The sequence below is a fragment of the Neltuma alba genome, unplaced genomic scaffold, assembly GCF_004799145.2.
Source record: "Neltuma alba isolate B1F8T4 unplaced genomic scaffold, ASM479914v2 tig00010736_pilon, whole genome shotgun sequence".
NCBI lineage: Eukaryota > Viridiplantae > Streptophyta > Magnoliopsida > Fabales > Fabaceae > Neltuma > Neltuma alba.
In genome coordinates this window covers 145791-171721 of record NW_021635563.1, presented here as the reverse complement: position 1 = coordinate 171721, position 25931 = coordinate 145791, and the positions used below count along the sequence as shown (strand labels likewise).

The window sequence follows — 25931 nt, the reverse complement described above, 5'->3', positions numbered from 1 at the left end:
AATATGTCTGATTCCTCTGTGTTGATAGAAGTTTAGGAAATTTAATGTAAGTTATGTGAAATTAGGAAAAAAAATCTGGGAGAAAGAGAGGATTCGTCTGTGACATTAGTTGTGCGTGGTGTGAGCGAATGGGTACTTAGATTATAATTCATGTTCAAATTTTAAAGAAAAAAATATATCAACAAAAAAGTTACACTTTTTAATATCATTTTAACACTTTCTTTTTATCTGAGCAAAAACAACCCGAGAATCGGCTTTCAAGCTGCCAAACTAATTAAAAACAAACCTACCTGAGTGAGAGAGTGTTTGGGTAAAAACAAAACTATAGTTTCAGAAGTACTTTTATGGTATACGAAGTAATTATGTAGAGGAGTTTGTTTCAATTTACAGAAAAGTATTTTTGAGAAACACTTTTGGGGTTAGCCAAACACCTTCTAAATTGCTTCTTTGGAAGTCAAAACGAAATGCTTATGAGGCTCCCATTCTCCTCTTGACTTTTTTGTTTTTTTTTTGGATGAGCACCAGGGTATCCTCCCACCTGGTAAGCAGAGACTAATCCACAGGGTCTGTCAGGCGGTCCAATGACCGGGCCTCCTCCCAAACGAATTTTCTCTCTACACGCCGCCCGTAAGAATTGAACCCGGGACTAGAGACGTTTAAGGGAACGCAGGTCCTCTACCACTTGCGCCAACCCACGCTGGTCCTCTTGACTTTTATTTGCCAAAAGACAAAAAAAAAAACGAAACTTGCGCATGCAAGTTCTGTATAAATATCAACAGTTTGAACAAGAAACGTGCGTGGCCAGCCGACGGCTGACAGATCTATAGCAAATCATACAAAGATTTGACAATTCAGCGAAACCTCCACGCAGGTTCTGGTCAATGGGTTTTGGAGTTTCCATCACACACACAACCCCAACAGTATAAATCAATCACAGAACACAAACATGAAGTTCATAATAAGTTCATAAATTAGGGAAAGGGAGAAGGAGAGAATGTACGTGACAAGACCTCGGTCTCTGTACAAAAGGAATCCCGAAGCTCTTGGGAATCAGCCAGAGGGACCAAATTCAGGATACTTAGTACTTCAAGATGAAGAAGCTGAGACCTACGGATGTTTTGGTTTGTGGAAGAATGGAATCGGCAACCTGCCATTGCCTCAGAACAGGAACTTAACTGTTGTTTATGCAGTGAGTAATGCAGAAGGAGCTGACACATATGAAGATGCAGTCATGTTCATTCCTGTTCTTAATCAGCCTTTGTCTTCTAATCGCTACTATGTCATTCGAAGCAACGGAAAGCGTCAAGGGTATGCCTCACTTTCTCAGATCATATATGCTCTGTTTTTCGGCTTTCAATTATATTCTTAGTTCCATGCTTGTAGTTCATTGGTTTATCTGTTTTGCGCAGCGAAGCAAGCACATGTTCAAAAGAAGACGACATGGGAACATGTTTGTGTTGTACTTACATCAAAGACGTCAAACCAAGACCACTAAATCCTTCTGATTTGTATCAACAATTTGAGATAAGGAAAAACAGATGGGGATTCAAAGGCAAGTCTATTGTCTCAGATGGGTTTCCTCCTGAGTTCTTGAGGAGACAAAGTTGGAGCTTGTCAACCAAGACACCACGCCATTACCAATTGGGTGAAGCTCTTGGGATCAACCCCACCTTGCGAGCCCAATTGCCACCCTTTACTTTCTCATCATCACTATCATCTTCTGATCGCTCTGAACCAGTGGTTGCAGGGAAATGGTACTGCCCTTTCATGTTTGTGAAGGAAGAAGGAGTGAGTGTGAAGGAGCAGATGAAGAGGTCAGTTTTCTATGAAATGACACTCGAAAGAAGGTGGGACAGAGTTTTCTCAAAGGAAAACGGTGGGAACAGTCATGAAGTGTTTGTGGATGTTGTGGCGAAAACTGAAGTTGCACGTCTGAGTGATGGGAGAGAAGCTGTTTGGGAAGAAGGAAGAGTTGGTGAAGAGGGTGTGATGTGGCTTCGGAGTTTGGAGAGAGGAGAGAGAAAAGTAGGGTTGAGCATGGCCATTGTGGAGAGAATGAGATGGGAGGAAGAAAGAAGTGATTGGGAGGGAAATAATGAGAAGAAGCAAGTGAGATTTGAAAGAGTGGAGAAGTTTGACGGAATAAGTGGAATGTGGAGGACTTTTGGATTCTATGTGTTAGTAGAAGGCTTTGTGCTGAAGAGAATGGATGGAAGCCAGGTCTTGACTTATGATTTCAGACACTTAAATCATGTAAGGTGCAGTTGGGAATAAACTTGTCATCTAGTGGTATAATAGCTCATGAGTACAAGTTTGATCTCGTTTGTAACCTCAAGTCTTTAATACCTACCTTTTAATTAAAAAAATTAGATGACATGGATAGAGTTCAGTTTTTATACATCTATTTTTATCTTTCTTCATGTATATAATTCCACATAGAAACGCCATAGTGATAAAAGCAAGATAGGAACACAAACATACTGATGACGTATTTGATTTCTGAAGTTTTTAATTGATTAGCTTGGTTTACTTGGACAATATAGACTTGTTTATGTATTAAATTACTTACATATTTCTTTGAATTTATCAAATTTAAAATGACTTGTAATGTGTGAGTAACGAAAGAGTTATTTTATTAAAAGTCCCTCCTTCATTCTTTGATCAGCCTTTGATCAAGTGGTGAAATTTCTTTGCAGTTTCAGGGTAAACAGTTTGAACTAGAACCCTTGAGATATGTAGCAAACAGATCTAATAGCATAATAAAGAAAATCATGAAACTGTGAAAAGCCTGTACATGTAAGGATTTTGAATCTCTGTTAGGGACTGTAGTGCACACTCTTTGTATTCTTTCACAAACAAATCTTGATAACAATTTCAAGAAACAAAATATTAAAAGAGGGACTCACTAATTATAACATAATTGTGAGAGAATGTAAGAAGAAGATGCATCAAAACTTGCACTAGGGATTTCTGCATGTGTAACCGAAAAGAATATCAGAAGATTTTATATAAAGGTGAAAATAAGCCAAAAGCCTATCAGGAGCCTACAACTTAGTCTCATTTGATCTTGACCTTGTGTTAAACAAAAAGGCTAAATTCATACTTAAAATACTCTAGTGAACCTGTCAGAACGGCCTATTTTACATCAATAAATGTTAGAACACAAATATGAAGTTCACAAACGCAGAAACTGAGAGAGAGAGCATGTATGTGACAAGGCCTCGATCTTTGTACAAAAGGGATCCTGAAGCACTTTGGCATCCACCACAAGAGGGACCAAATTCAGGCTACCTAGTCCTCCAAGATGAACAATCTGAGACTCACTCGTGTTTTGGCTTGTGCAACAATGGCATCAGCAACCTGCCATTGCCACAGAACAAGAATTTATCGGTTCTTTATATATACAACACTGGAGAACTAGAGGGGGCATCTAAAGATGAACTTATGTTCATTCCTGTTCTCAATCAGCCTCTGTCTTCTAATCTCTACTACGCCATCAGAAGAAAAGGCAAGCATCAAGGGTATGCCTCACTTTTTCTCTTTCTCTTGTACAACAAATATGTTATATAATAGGATAAAGTTCCTCTATTTCTCACCCCACATGGGATGGTGTGGCCTGTATTCTTTTTCCTTTTGCTATTAGATTGATGTTTTTGCTCTGAATTGTGCTCCTAGTTCCATCTGTGTAGTTTATTGGGTTATCACTATTTTGCAGCGAAGCAAGCACATGTACAAAAGAAGACATATGCACATGTTTGTTTTTCAGTTACAGCAAACACATCCAATCAAGACCATTCAATCCCTCCGATGAATACCAACAATTTGAGATACTGAAAAAGAGTTGTGGATTCCAAGCTAAGCCTATTGTCTCAGATGGGTTGCCTCCTCTTTTCGTGAGAAAAAAGAATTGGATTCTCTCATCCAAAACACCACACAGTTACCAAATGAGTGAAGCTCTTGGCATCAACCCCTCCTTGAGAACCCAATTACCACCCTTCACCTTCCCATCATCACTATCATCTTCTGATCGCTCTGAACCAGTGGTTGCAGGGAAATGGTACTGTCCTTTCATGTTTGTGAAGGAAGAAGGAGTGAGTGTGAAGGAGCAGATGAAGAGGTCAGTTTTCTATGAAATGACACTTGAAAGAAGGTGGGACAGAGTTCTCTCGAAGGAAAACAGTGGGAACAGTAATGAAGTGTTTGTGGATGTTGTGGCGAAAACTGAAGTTGCACGTCTGGGTGATGGGAGAGAAGCTGTTTGGGAAGAAGGAAGAGTTGGTGAAGAGGGTGTGATGTGGCTTCGGAGTTTGGTGAGAGGAGAGAGAAAAGTAGGGCTGAGCATGGCTATTGTGGAGAGAATTAGATGGGAGGAGGAAAGAAGTGATTGGGAGGGAAAGAATGAGAAGAAGCAAGCGAGATTTAAAAGAGTGGAGAAGTTTGAGGGAATAAGTGGAATGTGGAGGAACTTTGGATTCTATGTGTTAGTAGAAAGCTTTGTGTTGAAGAGAATGGACGGAAGCCTAGTGTTAACTTGTGATTTTAGACACTCAAATCATGTCAAATGCACCTGGGAGGAAACCAGTCCTTATAATATCATGCAGTCATATATTTAAAGAAAATAGTCCAAGAAAATATCAGATAGTGCGATGCATATATAGAGTTCATGTTTTGTCTTGTTTTATTTTCATATATGTACTTGTATCTCTCTCCATATAATATAATATATATAGAGACGGCATAGTAATAAAAACATAATGATTGTGTACTCAGTTTTACTGTCAATTTCCAATTTTATACATACCAAGAGTGAAAGCATATTGATGGTGTATTTGATTTCTAAGTTTTCATTAATTAGTTTAGTTTGATTATCTAATCTAATTTTAATTGGGCAATGCCTATATAGACCTGTTTTTGTTAGGAGAATGTTCCTCAAGGAAGATAGATTCTATATCTCTCCTTGTGTGTTGGGGTTTTCCCCCCATGCATGTACTTCTATATCTTTCCTTGTAATATACATCTCATTATGATTGTGTACTCAGTTTTACTATAAATTTGCAATTTTATACATACCAGGAGTAAAAACATATTGATGGTGCATTTGATTTCTAAAGCTCTCGCTGATTATTTAGTTTGATTATTTATCTAATTTTAGTTGGGCAATATATACAGACCTGTTTATAGTAATGAGAATACCATTGAGACCCCCACAAGGAAGGTAACGACACTTTGGACCTATATAATTTCAAAAATATTTCTGCAGGTCCATATAACTGAAGTGAAAATATGTTTCAATACAAAAGTATAAAATACCTTTGATACAAATACAAGATGTTCTCTAACATTAGCTACTCAGATGTGGACAATAAATTGTTCAAATTTTGACAAATATCTCAGTGCTTGTGTCTACCAAAAGCCCAGAAATGCCATGCAAGATGCAAGCCATATTACGACGGTGGAAATAGGGGGGAAAATAATAATAATAATAATAATGGTGTGTGTGTGTATGAAAATCACAGCATAAACAAGGGAATGAAGAATTAAGACATTCGAATTCTCTTGGATAAAAAATATATTACATTCAGTCCTAAATATAAGAACTAGTTTGTAGTACAATTTAACTACAAAAATTAACTTATATTTAAGGCCGGATGTAGCATATAGAGACAAGACCAATCTAATGGTGAGTCTCATGAATAATTGAGCAACTGAGAGTTCAAATCCAAGAATCACCAACTCAGTTATTCCATGCAAACCTAACTCTCTTGTATTCTATCGTCTGTCTCATATTGGAAGGTAGAGAACCAATATCAACATAAAATATAAGGGGGGAAAAGGGCATAAAAATGGCATTCTTTATACGCTGGGAGCAATAACATTTATCTTCGTACTGTGCAAATACATGAATCCCACTCTAGTTGTCAAATTCCTAAGGAACAAATAATTCCAGAAAAGTTACAATATTTTAACATCACTTTAACACTTCTCCCTTTTATCTGAGCAAAAACAACTCGGCTTTCAAGATGCCACAATACGAGCTTGTATAATAATTATTCAATGTTTTTCCGGGCAACAAATAGTGGAAAAGGTCTTTTTTTTTGTTCCCTATGATTTTGTTCAAGAAATGTTTAACTATTGGTTCCCCTTCGCACTCTTGATCTCGCGCTTCAGTGAGGTAAATGTAAAATTCCCTGAGTATATTGCTTCTTTATCTGCCATCCAAATTCCATGACTCAGTAAACTAAAAATAAGCAAGACAGATACAAGAAATAAATTCATAAAAGAACAAGTAAAGATATCACAACAATACCATCACATCCTAAAATATATTTGCTCGTTTTTCATAACCATACATTTTGTTATATTTTAACAGCAGCATAAGTGACACACATGAAGCACAATTTCATGAGTCAAAAACCAATTTCAAAAGAAAAGGGCAAGTCACAAGTGACATCAGGGATCATAATATCATGGCACGAATATTAAATATTTCTCAACCAAATGATATTTGGTAACCTCGAAAGAACAGTGCATTTGGGAAACAGGTCTCTGTTTGGACTGAGGAGAATGATGGAGGTAAGTAAAAGCACGATTTCAATCTAAAGCAGGAGAAATGTCCAAATCAAACCTCCACTTCCCCTGTATAATGCAACGAATAGAGACAGTTATTGCATACATAAAGATATGGAATAACTGTCTCTATTTGTTGATTGAATGTCACTCAGTTTTCATTCAAAAAATAAAACAAAATGAAGATATGGAATAGCAGACAGCATTTACCTGTCAAAGAGAGAGAACTTACTTCCCGACGAGCATATCTGGCCATTGCCTGGAGACAAACTTTAGATTCAGCAGCAATATATTACCCATATAAATGGAAAAATATAAAAAGAAAAGCAACTAAAAGAATCAGATAAATGTTTAACAAATGGAATGCAAAGGAAACAAGAAGAAATCAAATGTGGCAATGGACTTATGCTGGAAAATGAAAGTTAAACAATGCTAGACCAAGTGGTTAATTGGCAATATACACAAAAGACAGGAAGCTTTGAAAGAAACAAGACGGACAGGCTTGTTTTCTTATCATTACTCTCTCTCAGGCTTGCCCTTAACCGTGAATATAGGAGCCTCAATTCATTCCAACGTACAAGAAGTGAGGAATTTTAGACAGAATGCTAGGACCGGTTGGAATAAAAATACGTCCCTGCTTTGGTACACTATGGATTAAGGACTAGCCAATGATGTAAAAACCCTTCAATTTTCCATTGCAGCTATGTTTTGCCCAGAAAGACTTTAAGGTCTTAATCCACTCCAGATGAGGCAACCTGAATAGGCAGACCATATGGAAAGATGCCACAAGGATAAGTACTCCTTCCTCATTGTCACTTACCTCACTCTTTCGTGGAGCAAACATAGATTGCTATCTTCAAACTTTATGAATTATGCTACTGATGACTGTATTCCATATGTTGAATAAATAAATTGATACGTTTATGAAAAATATAAAATAAAATAAAATGAGTCCCCCCCTCGTTTTGTCTTATTCATTTTCGATAAATTGGTCATTACATCCTCCCCAGTCAGGTAAAGAAACTTTAACATAAAGGTGATATTTCTGAAAATGCCAGCAGTTTAAAAGTCTCACACTAATCTATTACACAAATACTGAGTAAAATTTCACATATTGAAGAAATACCTGCACTGTCCGCAATGCAGCAGCATCTGGTGTTGACAAACCATCGCCAGAAAATATATTCCTGGAACAATTTAAAAAAAAAAAAAAATACATTGTGTTATGTGGAAATGCATTCTCAGCAAAACACATCCGGAAAAAATAGAGGTGGAGTATCAGCTGGGTGTCAAAAGCTACCTCCATATTGCATCAGAAAAATCATTCGGTTTAGCTTCAGGAAGCAAGGCTGTATCATAAGCAACAATATTTCCATAGAAAATTTTCTCTAGATTTTTCATCCACCTAGTCAACAAGAGGTTAACCTGCCATGTAAAAGTAACTTATTATTTACAAATATAGAGTTCAATTAATCATGAAGTCTATTCGTATACTCATGCATGCAATACCAATTCCTCCTGCAACCCGTTCTTATTTATGCACTCGAATATATAAGTTTGAAAGTGGAAACTAAATGTACATTTCGTTACACAATCTCATCATCCTGAAAAAATTGAAAACCAGAAATCAGATGCAATCATGAAAGCTAACAAAAGGGTTATTTCAAATAAATTTTTTTTATTAAGCAACAATAGAAATTTCTTGTTGAATAGATATTGACATCTAAACTAAGCAAGCAGCAAAAATGTACGTCCTTCCCAAAGATTAAATCTATGTTATATTTCTGTAACAAAAACGTTGACTATTGAGTCCAAGAGGGAACATAATTTTCCATAGGCTGATGTTGTTACTTAAAACTAATAACGAAAATTATATGTATGTATATTCTTTCAAGTGAAAAACACTGCAGCTAATATGTTGTCGAGGTAGGATGCGTGAATAAATTGAGGAAGTGAAAAGGACTACTTACTCCTTCTTTAGACACTCTTAGCTCCACATCATGATTGTATATCTCATATAGGTATTGCCCAAATTCAACTCCCTCCTTTCCCTCTTGCTTCAAGCGACGCAAACATAGCCACATGTGAAGTACAAGTAAAGCAAATGTTGTTTTAAATGTTTTCTCCAAGTTAAACACTGCAGGCAACGGGAAAAACAGCTAAAATAAGATACAAGAATTTCTTTCTTCACGAGAATTAATTCAAATTATAATCCTCTCAGCCCATAATTACTCAACTCTATTCTCAAAATAAGTTATGAAGCCTACAAGCTTTGTCAAATTACTCGTGAAAGTTTTATTTTCCTTCATCAGTAAAGTAAGGAGAAGTTAAAGCCCTCAAAGTAATATACACACGCAAACACACACAAAAACACAAATGGCCTTAAAATTTCAGACCCGTCAAAGTAAAAGGAATGGCCCCACATAAAGATAAGTCATACAACAAAGTGAGGCCAAGTAAAGAATTCCGCCCCAACATGCGTTGGTGAAATCTATCTCTAAGATTTTGACCTCAATCCATATACCCCACAGAGCAACCATCCCAGTAAATTTTACCGTCCTTCATACAACAAGAACCTCACCATCCAGTTAAGGAACCTACACGGGGGCAAACCCCCACATCCCCACTAACATGTAAAAAGCTACACCACCTCTTCCGAAATGAGGCAACCTGGATTAAATGTGCTGCCTCCAAACTGAGGAACAACAAGAAGCATATTATGAAAAACCTGTGATTGGAAAATTATACAACCTCAAAGTCTCAAGGCAACTTAGAAGAGTATATCTGCGGAATAAACTTGCATGCGTGTGCAAGTACTTCTGTGCGTTTGCATTTAAGTCTGCATGTTTGGATTTGATAACAATTTTGTCCTATAGCACTATGCAAATTTGCTCATAAATTTGGTTATGATTATTCCGTAATGGGCTAACTTTTGGGAGATTTTAGCGTTAAACAGACTGCAGCCTGAAAATATGCTCTTGAGAAAAGTGGGAATCCTAGGATGAGTCAATAAGATGAGATGAAAGTCACATAGATCAAAAACATATGCAAGGAAAAATAATTTCAGTTTCAGTAACGTCAAACTCTGAAATTCCTCAAGTCCCTCAATTTAGGAAGACTTGACTATACCACTCAGCACTAGCCCTCAAAACTACAATTAACGAGTCCAATAGACCAATACAAACATCTTATCATGCAGCCCCTCAAATCTTACCAGGCGGAATTTACTCCCATGGGAAGGTCACATAGACAAGGTATAAAGTGGACAATCAACTCCCTTCCATCCCAACCCCAGTCCTCTCTTTTTTTTTCTTTTTTTTTTTTTTCCTTTTTTGGTTTTATTTTGAGAGTTTAACAATGACAATAGAAAATATCAGTTCGCTTTCATCTACTGCATAATTTAATCAATATAATAGTCACAAAGCATAGATGTCACCTTCGTAAATAGGAGGTTTATCAACCTGTGAAAGGATTCTCTGGTATACCACATTAGCTCCTCGAATTGACTTGCTCTGTTTACTATAAAACATCAACATTTTCAGAAAGAACCGCTTGATGCCCTCAAAATTGGGTTCTTGAACTCTTAGTGGCGAATTTTCAGCCAAGGCCAGTGAGCAGGGCTTTGACCAGAACATTTTATCTAAATTAACCTAAAACATGCAAGGAGATTATTATCCGCATCAAATCAAGCAATAGTACTGCCTGCATGAAAACTTATATAACAAGAATCACAAAAAAGAAGCAACAAGAAGTTGCATCCACGAATTCAGGCGGCAGAGACTGAAACCCATAAAAACATGCAGGGAAATTAGAAAAAAAGGAAAACGCTGTGTATAAGCCAAGGCCAGTGAGCAGGGCTTTGACCAGACCATTTTATCTAAATTAACCTAAAACATGCAAGGAGATTATTATCCGCATCAAATCAAGCACATAGTATTGCCTACATGAAAACTTGTACAACAAGAATCACAAAAAAGAAGCAACAAGAAGTTGCATCCAAGAATTCAGGCGGCAGAGACTGAAACCCATAAAAAAAATGCAGGGGAATTAGCAAAAAAGGAAAACGCTGTGTATAGTTGCCATTGCTTGGAGTAAGCTGCAAGAGCAAATCTCACAGCTTTCTTTTAACCAACCCCGAAAAGCCAACACACAAAGGTAAACCCTCATAAATAGAATTTCAATTATAAGCAATTACCAGCAAGTAAGCTCAACCCCATAGTTGGAACCTTCAAAAATAACAAGGAACTGGAATTTTATATCGATACCTTGGGTTCATTTGTACAATCGTTCTCCTTAAAATTAGTTGAAGTTGGCGACGACGCTGCCGCAACCTTCGCATAACTTAGGCGCGTCATGGCACAAATGTCTTTGCCAGATCTCAAATTACTTTGTGATCCAATTTTAGAAACATGAGTGATTGCTTTACTCCACCTTTGCAACATTCTGAATCAATCCTAGACCAAATCATAAGAGAAAAAAATAAATATCAGCTTATACAATGCTGCATTCCAAGTAAACCCCATTATAGCCATCTACAGAAGTGTGTAAAATAAAAGCACCTCAAGCTAAAACTAACAGTGACTCGACTAAAAGCAGCAAAATCTTCGAATGTAGCCAAGCAAGTAAAGGAAGCTTTAAAACATCGAAGGGCCTCCTTAAACATGCAATACGAAACTGAACTGCCGAAGAACAGAAACGGTGATTTAATAGGTATTTATATCAACGGTAAGGATTCAATCATTTTGAGTGATGACGATTTAGTCCACGTGTTGGGATGACTTGGCATAATCTGAAGCGTACATGCAATAAACGCTTTAAACTGCATCACGTGGGAGCCTAGATCAAGATGACTTGGCAGCGCCATTTGGTAAGAACTATGAAAGAGAATGAAGAATACTAAATTTTAAAAAAAAAAAAAAATTAAAAAGCACACACACAAATTACCCAAAACACCCCTATTTAATAATAATATGTAATAAATCAAATTAAATCCAAATAAATTTAAAACCACATTCGGTTCTTAATATAAAAATTATAAGAGTTAGACAACTAGTTTTTAGATATTAAGAAAATTAGTTAAGTTAGTTATTTATAATAAATAATGTTATTTTTTTTAAAATACCGTTATCAATAACGTATATTGGAACTACCTTTGATGAAAACCTCTTAATATGTGTAATCACTATAAAGATTACTTGGGAGTAAAGTGAACAAGTATATAAGACAAAATAGATTAATGTCTTATATTTAAAACAAAATTGAATCTATAATAGGGCTGTGCAAAAACTCTTTGTTCGATAAAGTTCGGTTCAATCCAAACAAATCTAATCCAATATGGTCCAGAAAAAATTAGTCCAGAGCAAGATTAGACCAAGCTAGTCTAATTGGACTGGACTAGACTGGAGACTGACCCCTTAGACTAGTTGGTTTAATCCAGTCCAATTCAGCCCATTTTTTAATTTTTAATTATTATTTATATTATTTTAATTTGTTTTAATTCTTCTATATAGGTTTTCTATCAATTCAAATAGTCAAGATTTATCTATTAGCTTCCTAAATGATGAGTATGTATATGTATCTTGTTCGATATAAAATATATATTGATAGGATTAATAAATGAAACATAACATTATTGAGAAATTGAAAGGGAATGATCAAATCTGACAAAGTTTGAATTAAAACGTGAAAAATTTTATATAATAAGTGCAGGTCGTGAACTGCCTAGACCAATCTAGGTAATCCAGTGGACCAAGTTCAATCCAACCCAACCTCAGGGTGGTACTGGACTAAACCAGACTTCGAGCTATCTTTTTTTGGTCCAAAATCTTTACTAGACCAAATATCAGTTTGATAGCAAACCTAGTTTATTCTGGCCCATACATACCCCTGATCTATAACTAAGGGGGTGTTTGGATACCCTGAAAAGTGCTTCTTAGAAGCACTTTTCCGCAAATCGAGATAAACTCCTCCACATATTTACCTCGTAGACCATAAAATCACTTCTGAAACCATAGTTTGGTTTTCATCCAAACACCTTTTAAATCTTATATTATGAATTAGAGATAGTACATTGATTTCTATATTCATAATTTATCCGGTTATCCGAGAAATGACTTTAAATGATGACATAGCTGATAATACACTTTAGTGGGCTTGACCCCAAAAAAAAAAACCTTTAGTGGGCAAAGACAATTTGGACTTCTCATACACGAGGAAATATGTTCCCCCATAAGATAGTGGGGACCAAAAGCACTTTAAAAAGTACTTTTGTATAAATTGAAACAAAATTTTTTTTATATGTTTACTTTTGGAAAAATAGTAAATAAAGACCTCTTAATATGTAAAATTGTGATTTGAGACCTTTAATTTGAAAAATGGCAAATAAAGACCCGGTCTCATATTGCAAATATAAAATCTTAGTAAAATGTCTAAAATACCCCTCAACCAAGTTGTAATTTGGTTTACTGAAATTGCCATTCGTTAAAGTTAATTTGTCATTTCCCATAGTCAACTTGTCATTTGGTATACCCTTAGCCAAGTTGTGATTTGATCTATTGAAGTTGTTATTCGTTAAAATGAACTTATTATTTTCTATAATCAACTTGTCACTTAGTCGAGAGGCATTTCAGACATGTCATCAAAATTTTATATTTGCAATATGGGACTGAGTCTTTATTTGCTATTTTCCAAATTGAAAGTCCCAAATCGCAATTTCACATATTGGGGGGTTTTATTTGCTATTTTTTCTTTATTTTTCTCATGTATTTACTTTGTATATTGTAAAATTATTACCAAAATGCTAATCCAAACAACACGAATGCATTTTTGGTTTTCATGAGAAAGAGCATCTTCTTTTTATACAAACGCCCTTAATGATGGAAAATGTGCTATTTTCTTTTATCTCCATGTAAATTTTCTTCGTGCCAAATGGGATGATACTTAACAACGTAATGAATTTTAATTCTTTTATTAATAAGAAAATGAATTTTAATTTTTTTTATAATCAAAATGAATTTTAATTCTATCACCTTATATTTGCGCTTTTTTTTTTTTTTTTGACCAGAGACTTATATTTGCGCTTCTAGTGGAGAGTTTTTGTTCCTTTATTTACAGCCACCTTTCAAATAAAGTTAAGAATTAATCTATGTTAATTGGATATAGTTAAGCATATAAAATTAGCACATCTTTTAAAAAAACTTTAAATAGGTATGAATATTTAATATTAAGTAAGTCGAGTTTGGAGATGACAAAAATATTAAACCAATATTAAGTAAGTCGAGTTTGGAGATGACAAAAATATTAAACCAGTGAAAACTTTGTTTGATACTATAGCCAACTGATGTTTTTAAAATAAAGAAAAAACTTTTTACTAATTAAACTGATTTAAAACCAATTTTTAAGATTATTTTAGAAATGCTGAGTGAATATAATAATTATTGAACACCTTAAAATCCCCTTGTCCGACGGGATTTTCACCTTTGGATGGAATTCATTAATTAATTGTATAAATTCGATATTTGACAACTTTCTTTGCCTGGTCTTCAAAATGATGATCTGGTCTTAAGCTTTATGCTGTTTTAATGTTTTTTTGTTGTTAGTTTTTTTTTTTACAAGCACAAATATCCTCTTGTTTAAAACACTGTCGAATATTAAATATAGACACCTCTCCTGACGGGGATTCAAATATTAGTTCATCACATTGTGAGAGACTCACCTCTTCAATTAAACTCAATCCCTGTTGGTTAGTTTTTTGTTTTGTTGGTTGTACTTTGCTCGTTCTTTTCAAGTTTTAGATGTTTTGGCCCATCTTTCTCGTTTAGTTTTTTTTTTTTTTACCAAATCTCGTTTAGTTTATTTGAACTTTACTCAAATTGACTAAGAGGGTATTTGGCAACCCTCAAAAATATTTCTCAGAAATATTTTTTCGCAAAACGAGACAAACTCAATCACATACTTACCTTGTAAACCTTAAAAGCATTTTTGAAATCATGGTTTGGTTTTCATCCAAATACCCCCAAATATCACTGACAAGCTCTTTCATGTAATTAGTTTATTTAGGTTGAATTAAATTAAATTGTTCTTTTATCAAAAAATTTATTAACTTCCTATTGAATAGGGGCCTAATTGAAATACTCCTCCAGTCCTAAATGTAAGACCCTTATACACACTAGTATAAGGGTCTTACATTTAGGACCGGAGGAGTAGCTTATGAGTAGATTTTTCTATCATAATTTACGGAATACGAGGTAAGTATGTTAGACAAGTCTTATTTTAATTTAAGTAAAACATACTTATAAGTGCTTTTAAGCGCTACTCCATATAGGCCCCAGAAACACATGAAATTCAAGAAATCTTAGTGTGTCTTTATATGTCTCAACAAAACTCATAATTTAATTTTGGATTAAGATACAAATTTATTCTGAAAGCTTTCATTCCAAAACGTTGGTTACCTAAAAGTTTTTTGTGCAAACTTACCCCGAAAGTTTAAAATCATATTAATATTGCCTTCTTCTATCTGAAAGTTTTCATTCCAAAACATTGGGTACCTAAAAGTTTTTTGTGCAAATTACCCCGAAAAGTTTAAAATCATATTAATATTGCCTCCTACGATTAAAACTGATAACAGTCAACATTATTATTTTAATAGTTAACATTACTATTTTAATGGTCAACATTATATTTTTAACAGGATAAAGCAACATTGTTATGACCAGTATTTCTGAGTGAAAACTTTTCGAGCACATTTGTATCTTAACCCTTTAATTTTTACAAAATTACTTATCTTTAATTAAGCATCAAGCAAAATTGTCCTTCACTCGCTAATAAAAACTCCATGTCATTAGAAGGGGCGTAAAAATCAACAAATAAAAACTAATAATGATTGGATTGAAAAGAATATGTTCAATAATATACTTTTAAGGAGAATCATGAAATTCGTTATTGCAAATTAAAGGGGAAAAAAAGAAAAATTAATCTTTTTGTTCCTACAATTTTGACTCAGTTGAAACTTAGTATCTGAGCTTTAACTCAATGCAACTCAATTCTTATAATGCTGACACGGTTATAACTCAATCCTATGAGTCATTATAGTTTTAGCCATTTAAAAATTTAGTCCCTATATTTTAAAAAAAATAAAATCATGTATTTCATGATAGGGACTAAAGTTTTAAATAGTTAGGAGCTGAGTCAGTTCATTGATTAAGTTAGAACAAGTCAAAATTTTAGGGATAAATTACATCGAATTAAAGTTTAGAAACTGAGTCAAAATTAAAGGGCCTAAAAGATTAATTTTCCGAGGGAAAAAAATTACACAAGAGGAGCTAATCCTGACAAGTGACTGGTGTTTTCAAACTGAAGCGGCACATACTTCCCTCATGTCATGATCAGTGAGAAGCCTAGTGCTGGGAGCAAACTGCGTTGCAGAGGGAACATCTATGTCTTCAATATTATCGGCCACAGGTTCCAGAGAGAAACGAGATCTGATTGCCTTAATTGTTCTCTGTACAAATTCTGAGCGAGGCAGGAATTCCTTCATTCGACATACAAAGTCTGTGTGGCCTCTAGCCTGAAACACGATAAATCATTGAAGCCCATTATAATGAAGGAAAAACTCCCATATCCTAAAGCCAATATGAAGATCCCAAAAGAGCAAAACAAAATATCCCTAATAGGCACAGATGCTGCTTCTAAGGAACGCAGAACGAAATAATAGGCTTCTAGCCTGAAACAATGATAGACCATTGAAGCCCATTATACAGAGAATAGGCGCCAGATATAAGTACTCATTCCTTGTGTCATGCAGTTCAGAGATTCTCGGAAATCAGTCTCAAGCTCTTCTTGCTTCTGTGAGGATTAGACCATTCATTGAGAATATATATAATTGTGGATATATGCAGACACTTCACTCTCTTTTAAGTTTTAACATCTTTTTTCTTTCAGTTCAATGAGAATCAACGAGTTATATCACTAGTGAACAAGAAATCTCTAGAAAATTTTCTTTTTGCTTAACTAAAATTATAACAGTGATAAGAATTTATTCGTGATATGGCACATGTATGAATGTATTTAGCTAGCAAATCACATTTACTTTATATACAAAAGTTAATTAAGTGCAGTTGGCATCATTTGTATTTAATCAGTACATGTTTGCAGAAGAGAGCGTTGAAATTGTAAGAAAGTATTGTTATGGTGGCACTTTGTAGCTGGCATTGGCTTCCGAAAGAGCAAAGGGCCATTCAAAACCCATAAGACAAGAATCCATTTTATTATCAAAGAACATATATAGATTTAAGTCCGACATGTTTTGGAGAGCACTCATTCTCATTTCTCAAACCTGAGCTTCTAAGATTGGCTGACTCATAATGATATCTTGTGAGCCTTGTTTGAGCAAATGATAGGGATTGATCTGATATCAACATGTCATCATGTGATGTAAACTTTCCATTGTCGTGTTTAAAACCACTAACACATGAGAACAATTACGTTACAGACACTGGACGTGTCCTTAACAGGCAACATTCAGTATAAAATGATTTTATGTTTTAACTGGCATAATGCAGAATAGCATCCCCTTCCTTTTCTCTCTATACAGAAAGATAATAAGCAATATCTTAGCTCTGCGTTTAGAGAAGTAATAACTATTCAAACCAACAAATTGTAGATAGGTAACAAAAGGAATTAGCACTGACTGATTCCATCAAACTAGAACCAACAATATTTTCATTTCAAAATTTCAAAAATTTTAAAGAAAAATCATTAGCAGTCACAAAAATAATTTCTTACAAGTCGGTAATTGGGAACCTTTGCTGGTAACTTGAGGTAGGCCATGTTCTTGACCTCATAATCCCACAAGAAGGATGTGTGGTGGACCCACCTGTGCTTGATTATAGATTGAGCATTTCCACCAAATTTACGATCACCAAACACATAATCTACAAGGAAAGAGGAATCGTCATTCCATTATATGACTCTTGAAAACAATACAAATTTGATTCCATCAAAACTTCATTACATGATCCTTGAAAGTGATACAGAAACGTTCCAAATGCTAGACATTTGTGCTTACTTTAAAAGTCCAAATCAATAGAAAAGGAGAAAAAAGATGAAGAGTGAAGAGTGTAACATTTATCATATACACTTTGTTCAATGAGCATAGAACAGACAGAAAATCATTAAAATCAAGTTGCGAAAAGGATAACACTTTTCAAGTCTTTTATACCGATATGGTTAAAAGCCTAATGGTATAATATCAACCCCAAAATGATATTTTTGTTTGTTGGATCTAAGCCCAGGATTTGAAGAACGCGACAGCTAAATTGACTTGAAAAACTAATAAGCACAATGATTAAGGCGAAACCTATGTACCATTCTCACGAAGATGGAAATCACCAATCCCTTCAAAAACTTCACTGTATAACTGACCACTCCATGACATGATGGAACGAGGAAAGGGCTGAATATCTGGAACAGAATCTTTATTACATATGAGAGTAACAAATATAGTTCCTTGGTCAACAATAACAGTGCCTCCCCCAGAAAACCTCCTGATGACAGGAATCTGATCCCGCAACACAGACCTGACTTCAACAAGTTCTGAAAGTTTCCTATTTAGAACATCCACTTTCAGATAGAAAATTCACTGTCATGCTGATTCTTACCAAAAGCAGGAAATAAAAGATATAAAATTTTCTTCTCCTTAGGCATATCAGCAGCAGACGGCGAAGCAGCCATTCGCAAGTAACACACACAAACACACACAGATATATATATATATATATATATATATATATATATATATCATTAGGAAAGAAAGAAGACCAACAATACCCAACCTCTGGTTCCGGACTATAAATGTGAACCATCATAATATAGACTCCTTCCAGTTTATACCCAAGATAGGTGTAAACAAAAAGTCAGTAACATGAGTCCTTCAAGTGGTGTGGTTAACTTACAACAATTTGATATTAGTTTATATTGGATCCTTAAACCTACCTAAAATTGGGAAAATGCATAACTGAAACGGAAATATAAGAATAACATCAGACTTCAATTCGCCGAACCAATAAAAAGAATGAAAACATACCCAGACAAACCCATGACAATGGCAGGGCAATTTGTTCCTTCATTAATCAGACACCAATTATCTGAACTAGTCCGAAGCAGCCGTTCCTCTAAGTACAATTGTTCCAAAATAGGAACCCCTTTTAATCTAATCAGCTTCATCAATGGAATCCCTGCTTCTCTTGCTTTACCCACCAAAGCCATAGCTCTGCACTTTGTTTCCAACTTTGAGAGGAACCCACTACTAGTGGACAAGAATTGAATTCAAACTAATGGAAAGAATGCTATTTCGGAAGTAGGAGAAGAAATGAGATGACGATAACAGCAAAAATGCTACAAAGAGAAGTCGGGGCTCACCGCTCACGGCTGATGCCGGGAGACTTTCTTTTTTTTTAAATAATGTTTGGACACTTTTTTTTTGGGTACAATGTTTGGACACTTGACGACCTCGTCGTCTGAACTGTGGACTTTGGGCCGAAGTGAAATGTAGTGCTTTTGACTGGGTTCGGGATTTGGACTTTTAGCCCAAAAAGGGGACCCAAATACAAGGAATATACAAATCGGTTGGCTAAATCCACTCAAGATCTTTATTCACAATTTTGTTCTTTTTATTGAACCCTTTCAGTTTATAGACGAAGAGAGAATCTAATACTCGCTAGCAACCAAAAAAAAGAAAATCGCTAGCAAGAAAAGCAGAGAGAATCGAATACTCTATGTTTGTCGCGTTTTCCCATAGTTTTCTTTAAAAAAAGAATTGGAAAAAAAAAAAGAAGAAGACCAAAACACAAGCAATTAACTATTATACCATTGTGTTGATTTGTTGTTGAAGGGTTGGGGAAAAGAATTCATGAATTGACAATATACACCTCCAGTTCTTAATATAAGACATATTTTACTAATCTGATTATATTAGATAAGTTAGTTAATTATAATAAATATGACATGTCTTTTCTATAACACCGTTCTTAATATCCTCCGTCCTCTTCTATTTAATTATGGTTGAGGGAGTATCTATAAGAATAATTTAGAAAAAATTGATAAATATGAGAAATAAGTCTTATATTTAGAACTAACATCAATTCAACAATTAGGTTATATATTAAGGATCGGAGGAGTATTTGGTTTAATAATGCTTTTTTCACGGAGACCCTATAAACACACAGTAAAATAAAATATGAAGATGCTACACTTTGAAGAATAATTACCAAGACACTACACTTAAATTCCTCCACGGGCTCAACAAGCTCAAGAATACAAAGAAATCATTCTCATTAGGAACAACTTTTATCTAGCACACTGACAATTTATTTTTTAAACAAGAGGAAATTGAAGTTGTTCAAGGCCTGAGTTTTAAGTTCTACAGTTTTATTTTTCAACCGGACACTCGATCATTTCCTAGCCTTCACTTGCTCCTTTTTTTAATTATTAATTATTTCCTCTCACCCTTCATTGTTCTGATTTCTCTCTCTCTCACCGCTAGAGTCAGAAAAACTGGTCAAGCCTGTCGGGCCGGTCTGTTTAGACTCTAAAATTATGAGGTTGGACTTGAAATTTTTCCTTTCAAATGGGAAATAGGCTCTGGAGGGCCGAGAGCTTAAAAGAACCAACCCATTTAGGCCATTTTATAATTTTTTTGTTTTTTAAATTTTTTTATGTAATTCTCATATTATTAATTTTTTAGTTAATAATATTTCAAATATTTAGTTATTATTATCATTTTAAAATTATATTTTACAGAATGATTTGATTTATTTAGTTTTAGACAATAATTTATCCAATTAAATTTTTAAAAAATGAGTTAATTTGGACTTTAATAATGATTTGATTTATATTATATGCATTGATATTTTTAAACTATATATATATATATATTTGATAATAGAGTATTTTTATACTTATATAACTTATGATTTTATAATTTGAATTAGAAATTTATGAGTTTCAACAATAATGTTTCTCACTTTAAAGTAAAATAGTAGTTAGATTGCAAAATTTAAAAGTAAAATTTCTATAAAGAAAAAAAACTTGATATTTTTGTTACAAAAGAAAAGCATAATTATGAAGAAGAGTAATTGATTTAAGTTACGATAAAGTTTCAAAAGATTAATGATAGTGTTTATTTATTGCACAATTGCACTATAGATAAAACTTTTGGATGTTGTTATCTTGTTAATGAATATTTTAGATGTTCTTAGATGTTGATGAATATTTATATATGATAATATTTTGTATTTGTGACTTAATTTTATTCATATTTATGTCTTTTATTAATAATTTTATTGGTTTATTTTTATTTTTTTGATAAAAAATATGAGAAATATAAAAAATAACTTTTTTCTCAAACCGACCAAAAGCCCACAGACCGGCCCTGAGCCTGTAGCTTAAAGGCCGGACCTAGCAAATTGAGATATTTTTGAAATTTCGGTTCTGGAGGGCCAGCCCTTTTAAGCCTGCCAGCCCTGAGGGGCCAGTCCTGATTCCCACCTTTACTCGCCGCAGCTACTGCCTTCATTTTTCTTTTTTATTTTTTTTAATGAAATTTTAGTGGCTAACTGCGGTTTAAGAGGTTAAGGGCTAATGTAGAAAAATAATCCGTACAAAAAAAAAAAAGAAAAATAATCCGGATGGCGGTATCTAATTGGTTAACTAGGCTTAATGTACCTAAATTACTTGATCTAAGTTGGATTTGGCAGTTTGTGGTCTAATCTAATTCAACAAAAATCTAAGATTAGGCTATATTGGATGTGGTTTATTGAACTGTCTAGACTAGTTTAAGGAGTTCAGGATCTCAATTTGCTTTTCATTTTTTCCCCGACAAGCAAGATTTCAACCTGATCAACATGATCAATACAATATGAAATGCCTAAAATCGTATTGAAATCATTCCGAAACACTAAAACTTAATCATAAACCTATGAGAATCTCTAAAAACATCCAACAACAATAAAAAGTAACATCCAGATTACAAAATATGCACCTAGAGTAGATCAAGTGGTATGATCACATGCTCTGAAATTCAGTTCATTCTAACCAGCCAATATGATCTGATCTGGTCCAATTTCATAAGATGGTTTAGTTTTACCGAATGAGTTTTTGCACACCCCTATGTGTCAGCATCCAGTGAATTTGATATATTTCGTAATGGAAGTCGCATAGAAATTTCACAAAGGCATTTGAAAGGCTTAAAGATTAAGAATGGTAAAGTGGTGACAACATAATGCGAATCGTTTCAAAATAAAATGGATGGAGAATATTTATCAAGAGGCGAAGTGGCCGACAAGTATGAGCGGCCCATCGAACTCAGAGGCTTCATTTATAAGCCCTCAAAAGTGCACAAGAAGATTTTGTAATCCCCCGTCAACACGATTTAGGTCTAACAAAAGAAACTAATCTCTTGTAACATGACGAATCAAGATTTGAGTATCTATTAGGAGAGGTGTCCACATTTAGTATACGATGATGTTTTGAATATGATTGTCTCCAATAGTAGAATACCTATGCTTTAAAGGAGAGAAAAGAAGAAGAAGAAGAGATTTTGTAGTCCTCTGTATTCAACTAATATCATTGCACTCGTTAAACATTTTTGCGATATCGTGGGTTTTTTTTTTTCAAATTATTCAGATTAAATTTAGGGGAAATTGTAAGCGCAAAAAAATATCTGGCAAAAAGAATTAAGAATGCTCTTCCTTAAACACCACTAAAAAACATGGAAGGAAAAATGCCAAGAAAAGAAAATCAGTTGTAGATTTTTAACATTTTGACAAAGTATGCAAATTCTGCACACCAAAAAATCTGCAACTGGTCTTCCTTTTTATATAGCTTTAACTTCGGGTCCCCCCCCCCCCCCAACTTTTTCCCCATATTCGAAAGAGGGAATTCTGATCCATTCTTACAAAATATCTTTGCTTTTAAGCCCTTTTTAGCAATATCCCATCAAAATTTACGCTGTCCAAAAGAATAAATAAATATATTTAAACAATTTCTGCCCATAAACCAACTATGCTTTTTCATTGTGAGCATGATACAACACACTGGTTATTTCAAGTGATTTTAGGTTGTGCGAAGTAAGCGAGAAATGTTTTTTTATTGTAAAACATAAAATTGGCTTATTTACCTGATTTCCAAACCTCCACTTAATGAAGTAAAACAATAACAAGGAAACAAACCAGCCCAACATTCACACACTAAATATATAGTTACATTGCTATAAACATAGCAATATTCAACCTTAACTGATAGTTGATATGGTAAATATACAGAACAACCATGACTTTGAATGTTCTGGGAACCCTATGATCAATATATATCTAGCTGAGAAGTACTTATTAGAGGCAACCAAAGCATGCATATCAGTTCAGTGCTTGGGTTTTGGCTTCTTTACAATCATCACAGTGCAGTGAGCGTGATGAGCACAATAGTCACTCACACTCCCTAACACAGCCCTGCAGGAACACAACATCAGCATGTCAAATGGAAGTTTTCTTCTTTTTAAAACAAAAAAAATTTCCTATATTAATTAATGATGTTTGCATAACAATTTTAAGCTAAGTGTTGAGAAAACAACAGCCGAATGATTTAAAGAAATAATAATCTCCCCAAAATTCTAAGATAAAACTGCGATAATGGTTAGTGGCAGGGAAATTTACATGCCTTTTTATAGCTCCATAACCATGACTTCCCACAACCAATATAGAAGCATGGTGTTTGTCCACAGCATCGCAAAGCACGTTTCTGGCGTCTCCTTCTATTACTTCCACTTCTACATCATTTACCTGCAGATACATTCACTTAATTTTTCCTTAGGATAAATATATAAAGTATTTCAAGCCTACAGCATTAGAACCTTTTGTTTTGGAGCAAAAGAAATATCGGGTGGACTTGGATTTGAGCTAGAAAAATTAAATTTGAATGTAATTGATTAATAAGATTGATTTTTTTAATATAATTAAATAGTAAAATTGGAAAGCAAGTAATAGTTACCTATAAAAAAATCCAATGTACAAAATTGATTTCGATTTTAACAAAGTGTTTAGATATACTACTATTTTAATAAAATCACGGTTTCGGCTGTTAAAAAATTGTTTTTTTTTTTTAAAATCCAAACAGGCGCTAGGATCCAAAAATTTAGGGATAAATACATCTACAGACACATCATAGTAAACTAAAACAACATATCAACACAAGAAACCAAAATAGAACAAGCGCTGATAGATTTTTATATAATTAGTCTTTTCCACGGTAAGAGGAAAAAACAGAGAAAACAAAATCATATTAAGAAAATTAATATCAAAATACTACTAGTATGATCTAATTTTCTCAAACAAAAACTGTCAAGTTAAAACCTCTTCTTTAGTAATAGTGCGCACTGTTTTTATTTTTTTTTCCTTTTCAAAGCAGTGACGCAGGCTATAAATTTACAGATAGAAGAAAAAATATGGATAGTTCAGATTTAACATATTATAAAATTATCAGTATAATATTTTATAAATTAAAACTATTTCTTTGTCCTTCAGTTTTGAACTGTGCCTGTGCGAACATCAGATTTGGGGGGAAAAAAGAAGAAAGAGGAAAATGAGGACCCAAACGATTTATGCATCAACAGACATTGGCAGTTCCAAAAGAAAATCAAAGAACTGGGTTCTTTTTTCAGTCTTCCATGTCTTTTCAACTTCACTAAAAATCGCATCCAACGTAGAACGGTAGAACCATCATAGAGTTAGAACAATCAAGCTATGAAACTGGAACCAGTTAATCCGGAGATTTTTTTTTTTTTTCATTTCTTCCTAGTATGATAAATCTGAGCGAAAATCTTGCTAGAGTCGCTTCAGTTCAGGGAAAGATTGAAGTTACTGAAAGAACAAATCAAATCGCACAAGAAGGAAACGAAACTGAATGATGGTAGTAATAGGTGGTTAAATAAACACATCCGGTATTCGAAGTGATTACTAATTACCGATTTCTTGATGCAAAGCTCTTTGGCCTTTTCAACAACTGTTGCAGCCGTTCTTTTCAAATCCGCATCAACAATGGGCAAAACGTTATTAGCTCCTGCGAACAATGCATTTTACATACAGTTTTCGACGAATTGAAAAACAGAGGAAAGTAGAATCGATGAGAAAATCAAAATAATCAAGAATCGATGAGAAAATGGAGTACCGTACCAGGGCCGGCGAAGCCGATAGTGGAGATCGCAGAAGGTCTAGCATGAACAAGAATGAGCTTGAAGAGAGGATTAGGGGTGGGAGTGAAGAAGTGATCGAGAGTCCATTCGAGAGCATAGGCACTGTGCTCACTCTCGTCCACAGCCACCATCATCACTTGCTTCTCCGACGAGGTCGCCATAGAAACTCAGATTTCGCTCACCGTTGCAGACGATCGCTTGCTCGAGCGTTTTAATTCCTGCGCTGGCTGAATTGGAAGTTGGAACGCTGCCACAATACGCTTCGCGTGCCGCCAGATTGATTCCATATTTATCCAAAGCATAGCCCAGTGAGAGCCGCTGAATCGACGTCGCATCCACGTGTAAAGTTTAGACTGGCTGCTATGTATGGAGTATGGACAATCGCCAGGCATGCCAAACTGTTCTATCTATACTTTTATTATTATGATCACTACAATAAATGGGAAGCATATTGCGTGATGTTGGCGCCTGGCATCACGGTAATCCCTATTGCGCTGATTCTTGATTCTTCAGCTCCATGTGTGCACTTTTTTTAAATTAATTTCATTTTTTTCCCCATCAAATATGAGCGGCCCATTGAACTCACAGGCTTCATTCATTGGGCGCGGCTTCCCTCCTCTGCCCATTCTCTCCACCGCCCCTCTGCTACCCCATCCCTCCTATTAAAATGTTACACCTGTACTTCAAGGGATGAGAACTGCCAATTTTTATTTTTTATCAATTATATGTATTAGCTCAAAATAATTATGCCTAATATGAAGACTGATTGTAAGTTACTATCATTTATCCCTAAATACTACCTTCGGCGCTTAATATAACATCTCGTTTGATTTTTATTTTGGTTCTAATTATAAGACTCCAATCCACTTTGTCTCTCATATTTATACATTTTCTCCCAAGATAATCATTCTAATAATGGTAGTTCTAGCAAATAAACTTGATTAGTAAAGATATTTTAGGAACGACAATACATATTTATTACAAATAATTAATTTAATTTATTTGTTTAATTTCCTCAAATTAGTCAACTAACTCTTATAATTAGGACCGGAGGTAGTATAAGATTTAGTTTATAATACAAAATAGATACTATATTCAGAGCAGAAAGTAGTATATAATTATG

The 25931-nt window shown here is 34.4% G+C and overlaps 5 protein-coding genes across 10 annotated transcripts; 2 read left to right on the top strand and 3 right to left on the bottom strand.

Moving 5' to 3' along the window:
- The first annotated feature begins 980 nt into the window (after positions 1-980).
- Positions 981-2529, top strand: LOC114758551 (uncharacterized). The gene is made up of 2 exons (XM_028947600.1): positions 981-1308; positions 1410-2529. The coding sequence occupies exons 1-2, from the start codon at positions 995-997 to the stop codon at positions 2272-2274; spliced, it is 1179 nt and encodes a 392-aa protein (XP_028803433.1). The 5' UTR covers positions 981-994; the 3' UTR covers positions 2275-2529.
- A 669-nt stretch (positions 2530-3198) lies between these two features.
- Positions 3199-4701, top strand: LOC114758546 (uncharacterized). The gene is made up of 2 exons (XM_028947595.1): positions 3199-3521; positions 3716-4701. Exons 1-2 carry the CDS (start codon positions 3205-3207, stop codon positions 4611-4613), a joined length of 1215 nt encoding a protein of 404 aa, XP_028803428.1. The 5' UTR covers positions 3199-3204; the 3' UTR covers positions 4614-4701.
- Positions 4702-5833: 1132 nt separating this feature from the next.
- LOC114758553 (ubiquinol-cytochrome-c reductase complex assembly factor 1) lies at positions 5834-11235 on the bottom strand. 3 transcript variants are annotated; one of them, XM_028947602.1, is made up of 8 exons: positions 11127-11235; positions 10833-11010; positions 10004-10217; positions 8538-8704; positions 7868-7992; positions 7694-7754; positions 6778-6826; positions 5834-6209 (listed from the first exon to the last, which is right to left on the bottom strand). In XM_028947602.1, the coding sequence occupies exons 1-8, from the start codon at positions 11228-11230 to the stop codon at positions 6130-6132; spliced, it is 978 nt and encodes a 325-aa protein (XP_028803435.1). In that variant the 5' UTR covers positions 11231-11235; the 3' UTR covers positions 5834-6129. The 3 variants fall into 3 exon arrangements, with proteins under 3 accessions (XP_028803435.1, XP_028803437.1, XP_028803436.1); XM_028947604.1 differs by having other exon boundaries at positions 7694-7719; XM_028947603.1 differs by having other exon boundaries at positions 10833-11021; positions 11127-11211.
- Positions 11236-15420: 4185 nt separating this feature from the next.
- On the bottom strand, positions 15421-18969 carry LOC114758554 (lipoate-protein ligase LplJ). 4 transcript variants are annotated; one of them, XM_028947605.1, is made up of 4 exons: positions 18650-18965; positions 17932-18170; positions 17350-17498; positions 15421-16132 (listed from the first exon to the last, which is right to left on the bottom strand). In XM_028947605.1, the coding sequence occupies exons 1-4, from the start codon at positions 18829-18831 to the stop codon at positions 15914-15916; spliced, it is 789 nt and encodes a 262-aa protein (XP_028803438.1). In that variant the 5' UTR covers positions 18832-18965; the 3' UTR covers positions 15421-15913. The 4 variants fall into 4 exon arrangements, with proteins under 4 accessions (XP_028803438.1, XP_028803440.1, XP_028803439.1 ...); XM_028947607.1 differs by having other exon boundaries at positions 17932-18159; positions 18650-18823; XM_028947606.1 differs by lacking the exon at positions 15421-16132 and adding an exon at positions 16856-16972 and having other exon boundaries at positions 18650-18969.
- Positions 18970-22827: 3858 nt separating this feature from the next.
- LOC114758570 (universal stress protein PHOS32-like) lies at positions 22828-25071 on the bottom strand. Its single transcript, XM_028947627.1, has 4 exons — positions 24789-25071; positions 24581-24675; positions 23278-23399; positions 22828-23069 (listed from the first exon to the last, which is right to left on the bottom strand). The coding sequence occupies exons 1-4, from the start codon at positions 24967-24969 to the stop codon at positions 22982-22984; spliced, it is 486 nt and encodes a 161-aa protein (XP_028803460.1). The 5' UTR covers positions 24970-25071; the 3' UTR covers positions 22828-22981.
- Between the last annotated feature and the right edge of the window lie 860 nt (positions 25072-25931).

What these genes read in the sequence shown, in the direction of transcription:
- LOC114758551 (XM_028947600.1), top strand. Translation starts at nt 995, where the DNA reads ATGTACGTGACAAGACCTCGGTCTCTGTACAAAAGGAATCCCGAAGCT. An exon ending in AGCAACGGAAAGCGTCAAGG is followed by an intron (nt 1,309 to 1,409) that starts GTATGCCTCACT and finishes TGTTTTGCGCAG; the next exon opens with CGAAGCAAGCACATGTTCAA.
- LOC114758546 (XM_028947595.1), top strand. Translation starts at nt 3,205, where the DNA reads ATGTATGTGACAAGGCCTCGATCTTTGTACAAAAGGGATCCTGAAGCA. An exon ending in AGAAAAGGCAAGCATCAAGG is followed by an intron (nt 3,522 to 3,715) that starts GTATGCCTCACT and finishes ACTATTTTGCAG; the next exon opens with CGAAGCAAGCACATGTACAA.
- LOC114758553 (XM_028947602.1), bottom strand. Translation starts at nt 11,230, where the DNA reads ATGTTTAAGGAGGCCCTTCGATGTTTTAAAGCTTCCTTTACTTGCTTG. An exon ending in TAAACCTCCTATTTACGAAG is followed by an intron (nt 8,705 to 10,003) that starts GTGACATCTATG and finishes CGTTGCCTGCAG; the next exon opens with TGTTTAACTTGGAGAAAACA. An exon ending in AAGTTCTCTCTCTTTGACAG is followed by an intron (nt 6,210 to 6,777) that starts GTAAATGCTGTC and finishes TTTGGATGGCAG; the next exon opens with ATAAAGAAGCAATATACTCA.
- LOC114758570 (XM_028947627.1), bottom strand. Translation starts at nt 24,969, where the DNA reads ATGGCGACCTCGTCGGAGAAGCAAGTGATGATGGTGGCTGTGGACGAG. An exon ending in AGCTTTGCATCAAGAAATCG is followed by an intron (nt 23,400 to 24,580) that starts GTAATTAGTAAT and finishes ATGTATCTGCAG; the next exon opens with GTAAATGATGTAGAAGTGGA. An exon ending in GGTTATGGAGCTATAAAAAG is followed by an intron (nt 23,070 to 23,277) that starts GCATGTAAATTT and finishes GTGTTCCTGCAG; the next exon opens with GGCTGTGTTAGGGAGTGTGA.
- LOC114758554 (XM_028947605.1), bottom strand. Translation starts at nt 18,831, where the DNA reads ATGGCTTTGGTGGGTAAAGCAAGAGAAGCAGGGATTCCATTGATGAAG. An exon ending in ATTGTCATGGGTTTGTCTGG is followed by an intron (nt 18,171 to 18,649) that starts GTATGTTTTCAT and finishes TGTTCTAAATAG; the next exon opens with GAAACTTTCAGAACTTGTTG. An exon ending in AGGTTCCCAATTACCGACTT is followed by an intron (nt 16,133 to 17,349) that starts GTAAGAAATTAT and finishes ATCGTGTTTCAG; the next exon opens with GCTAGAGGCCACACAGACTT.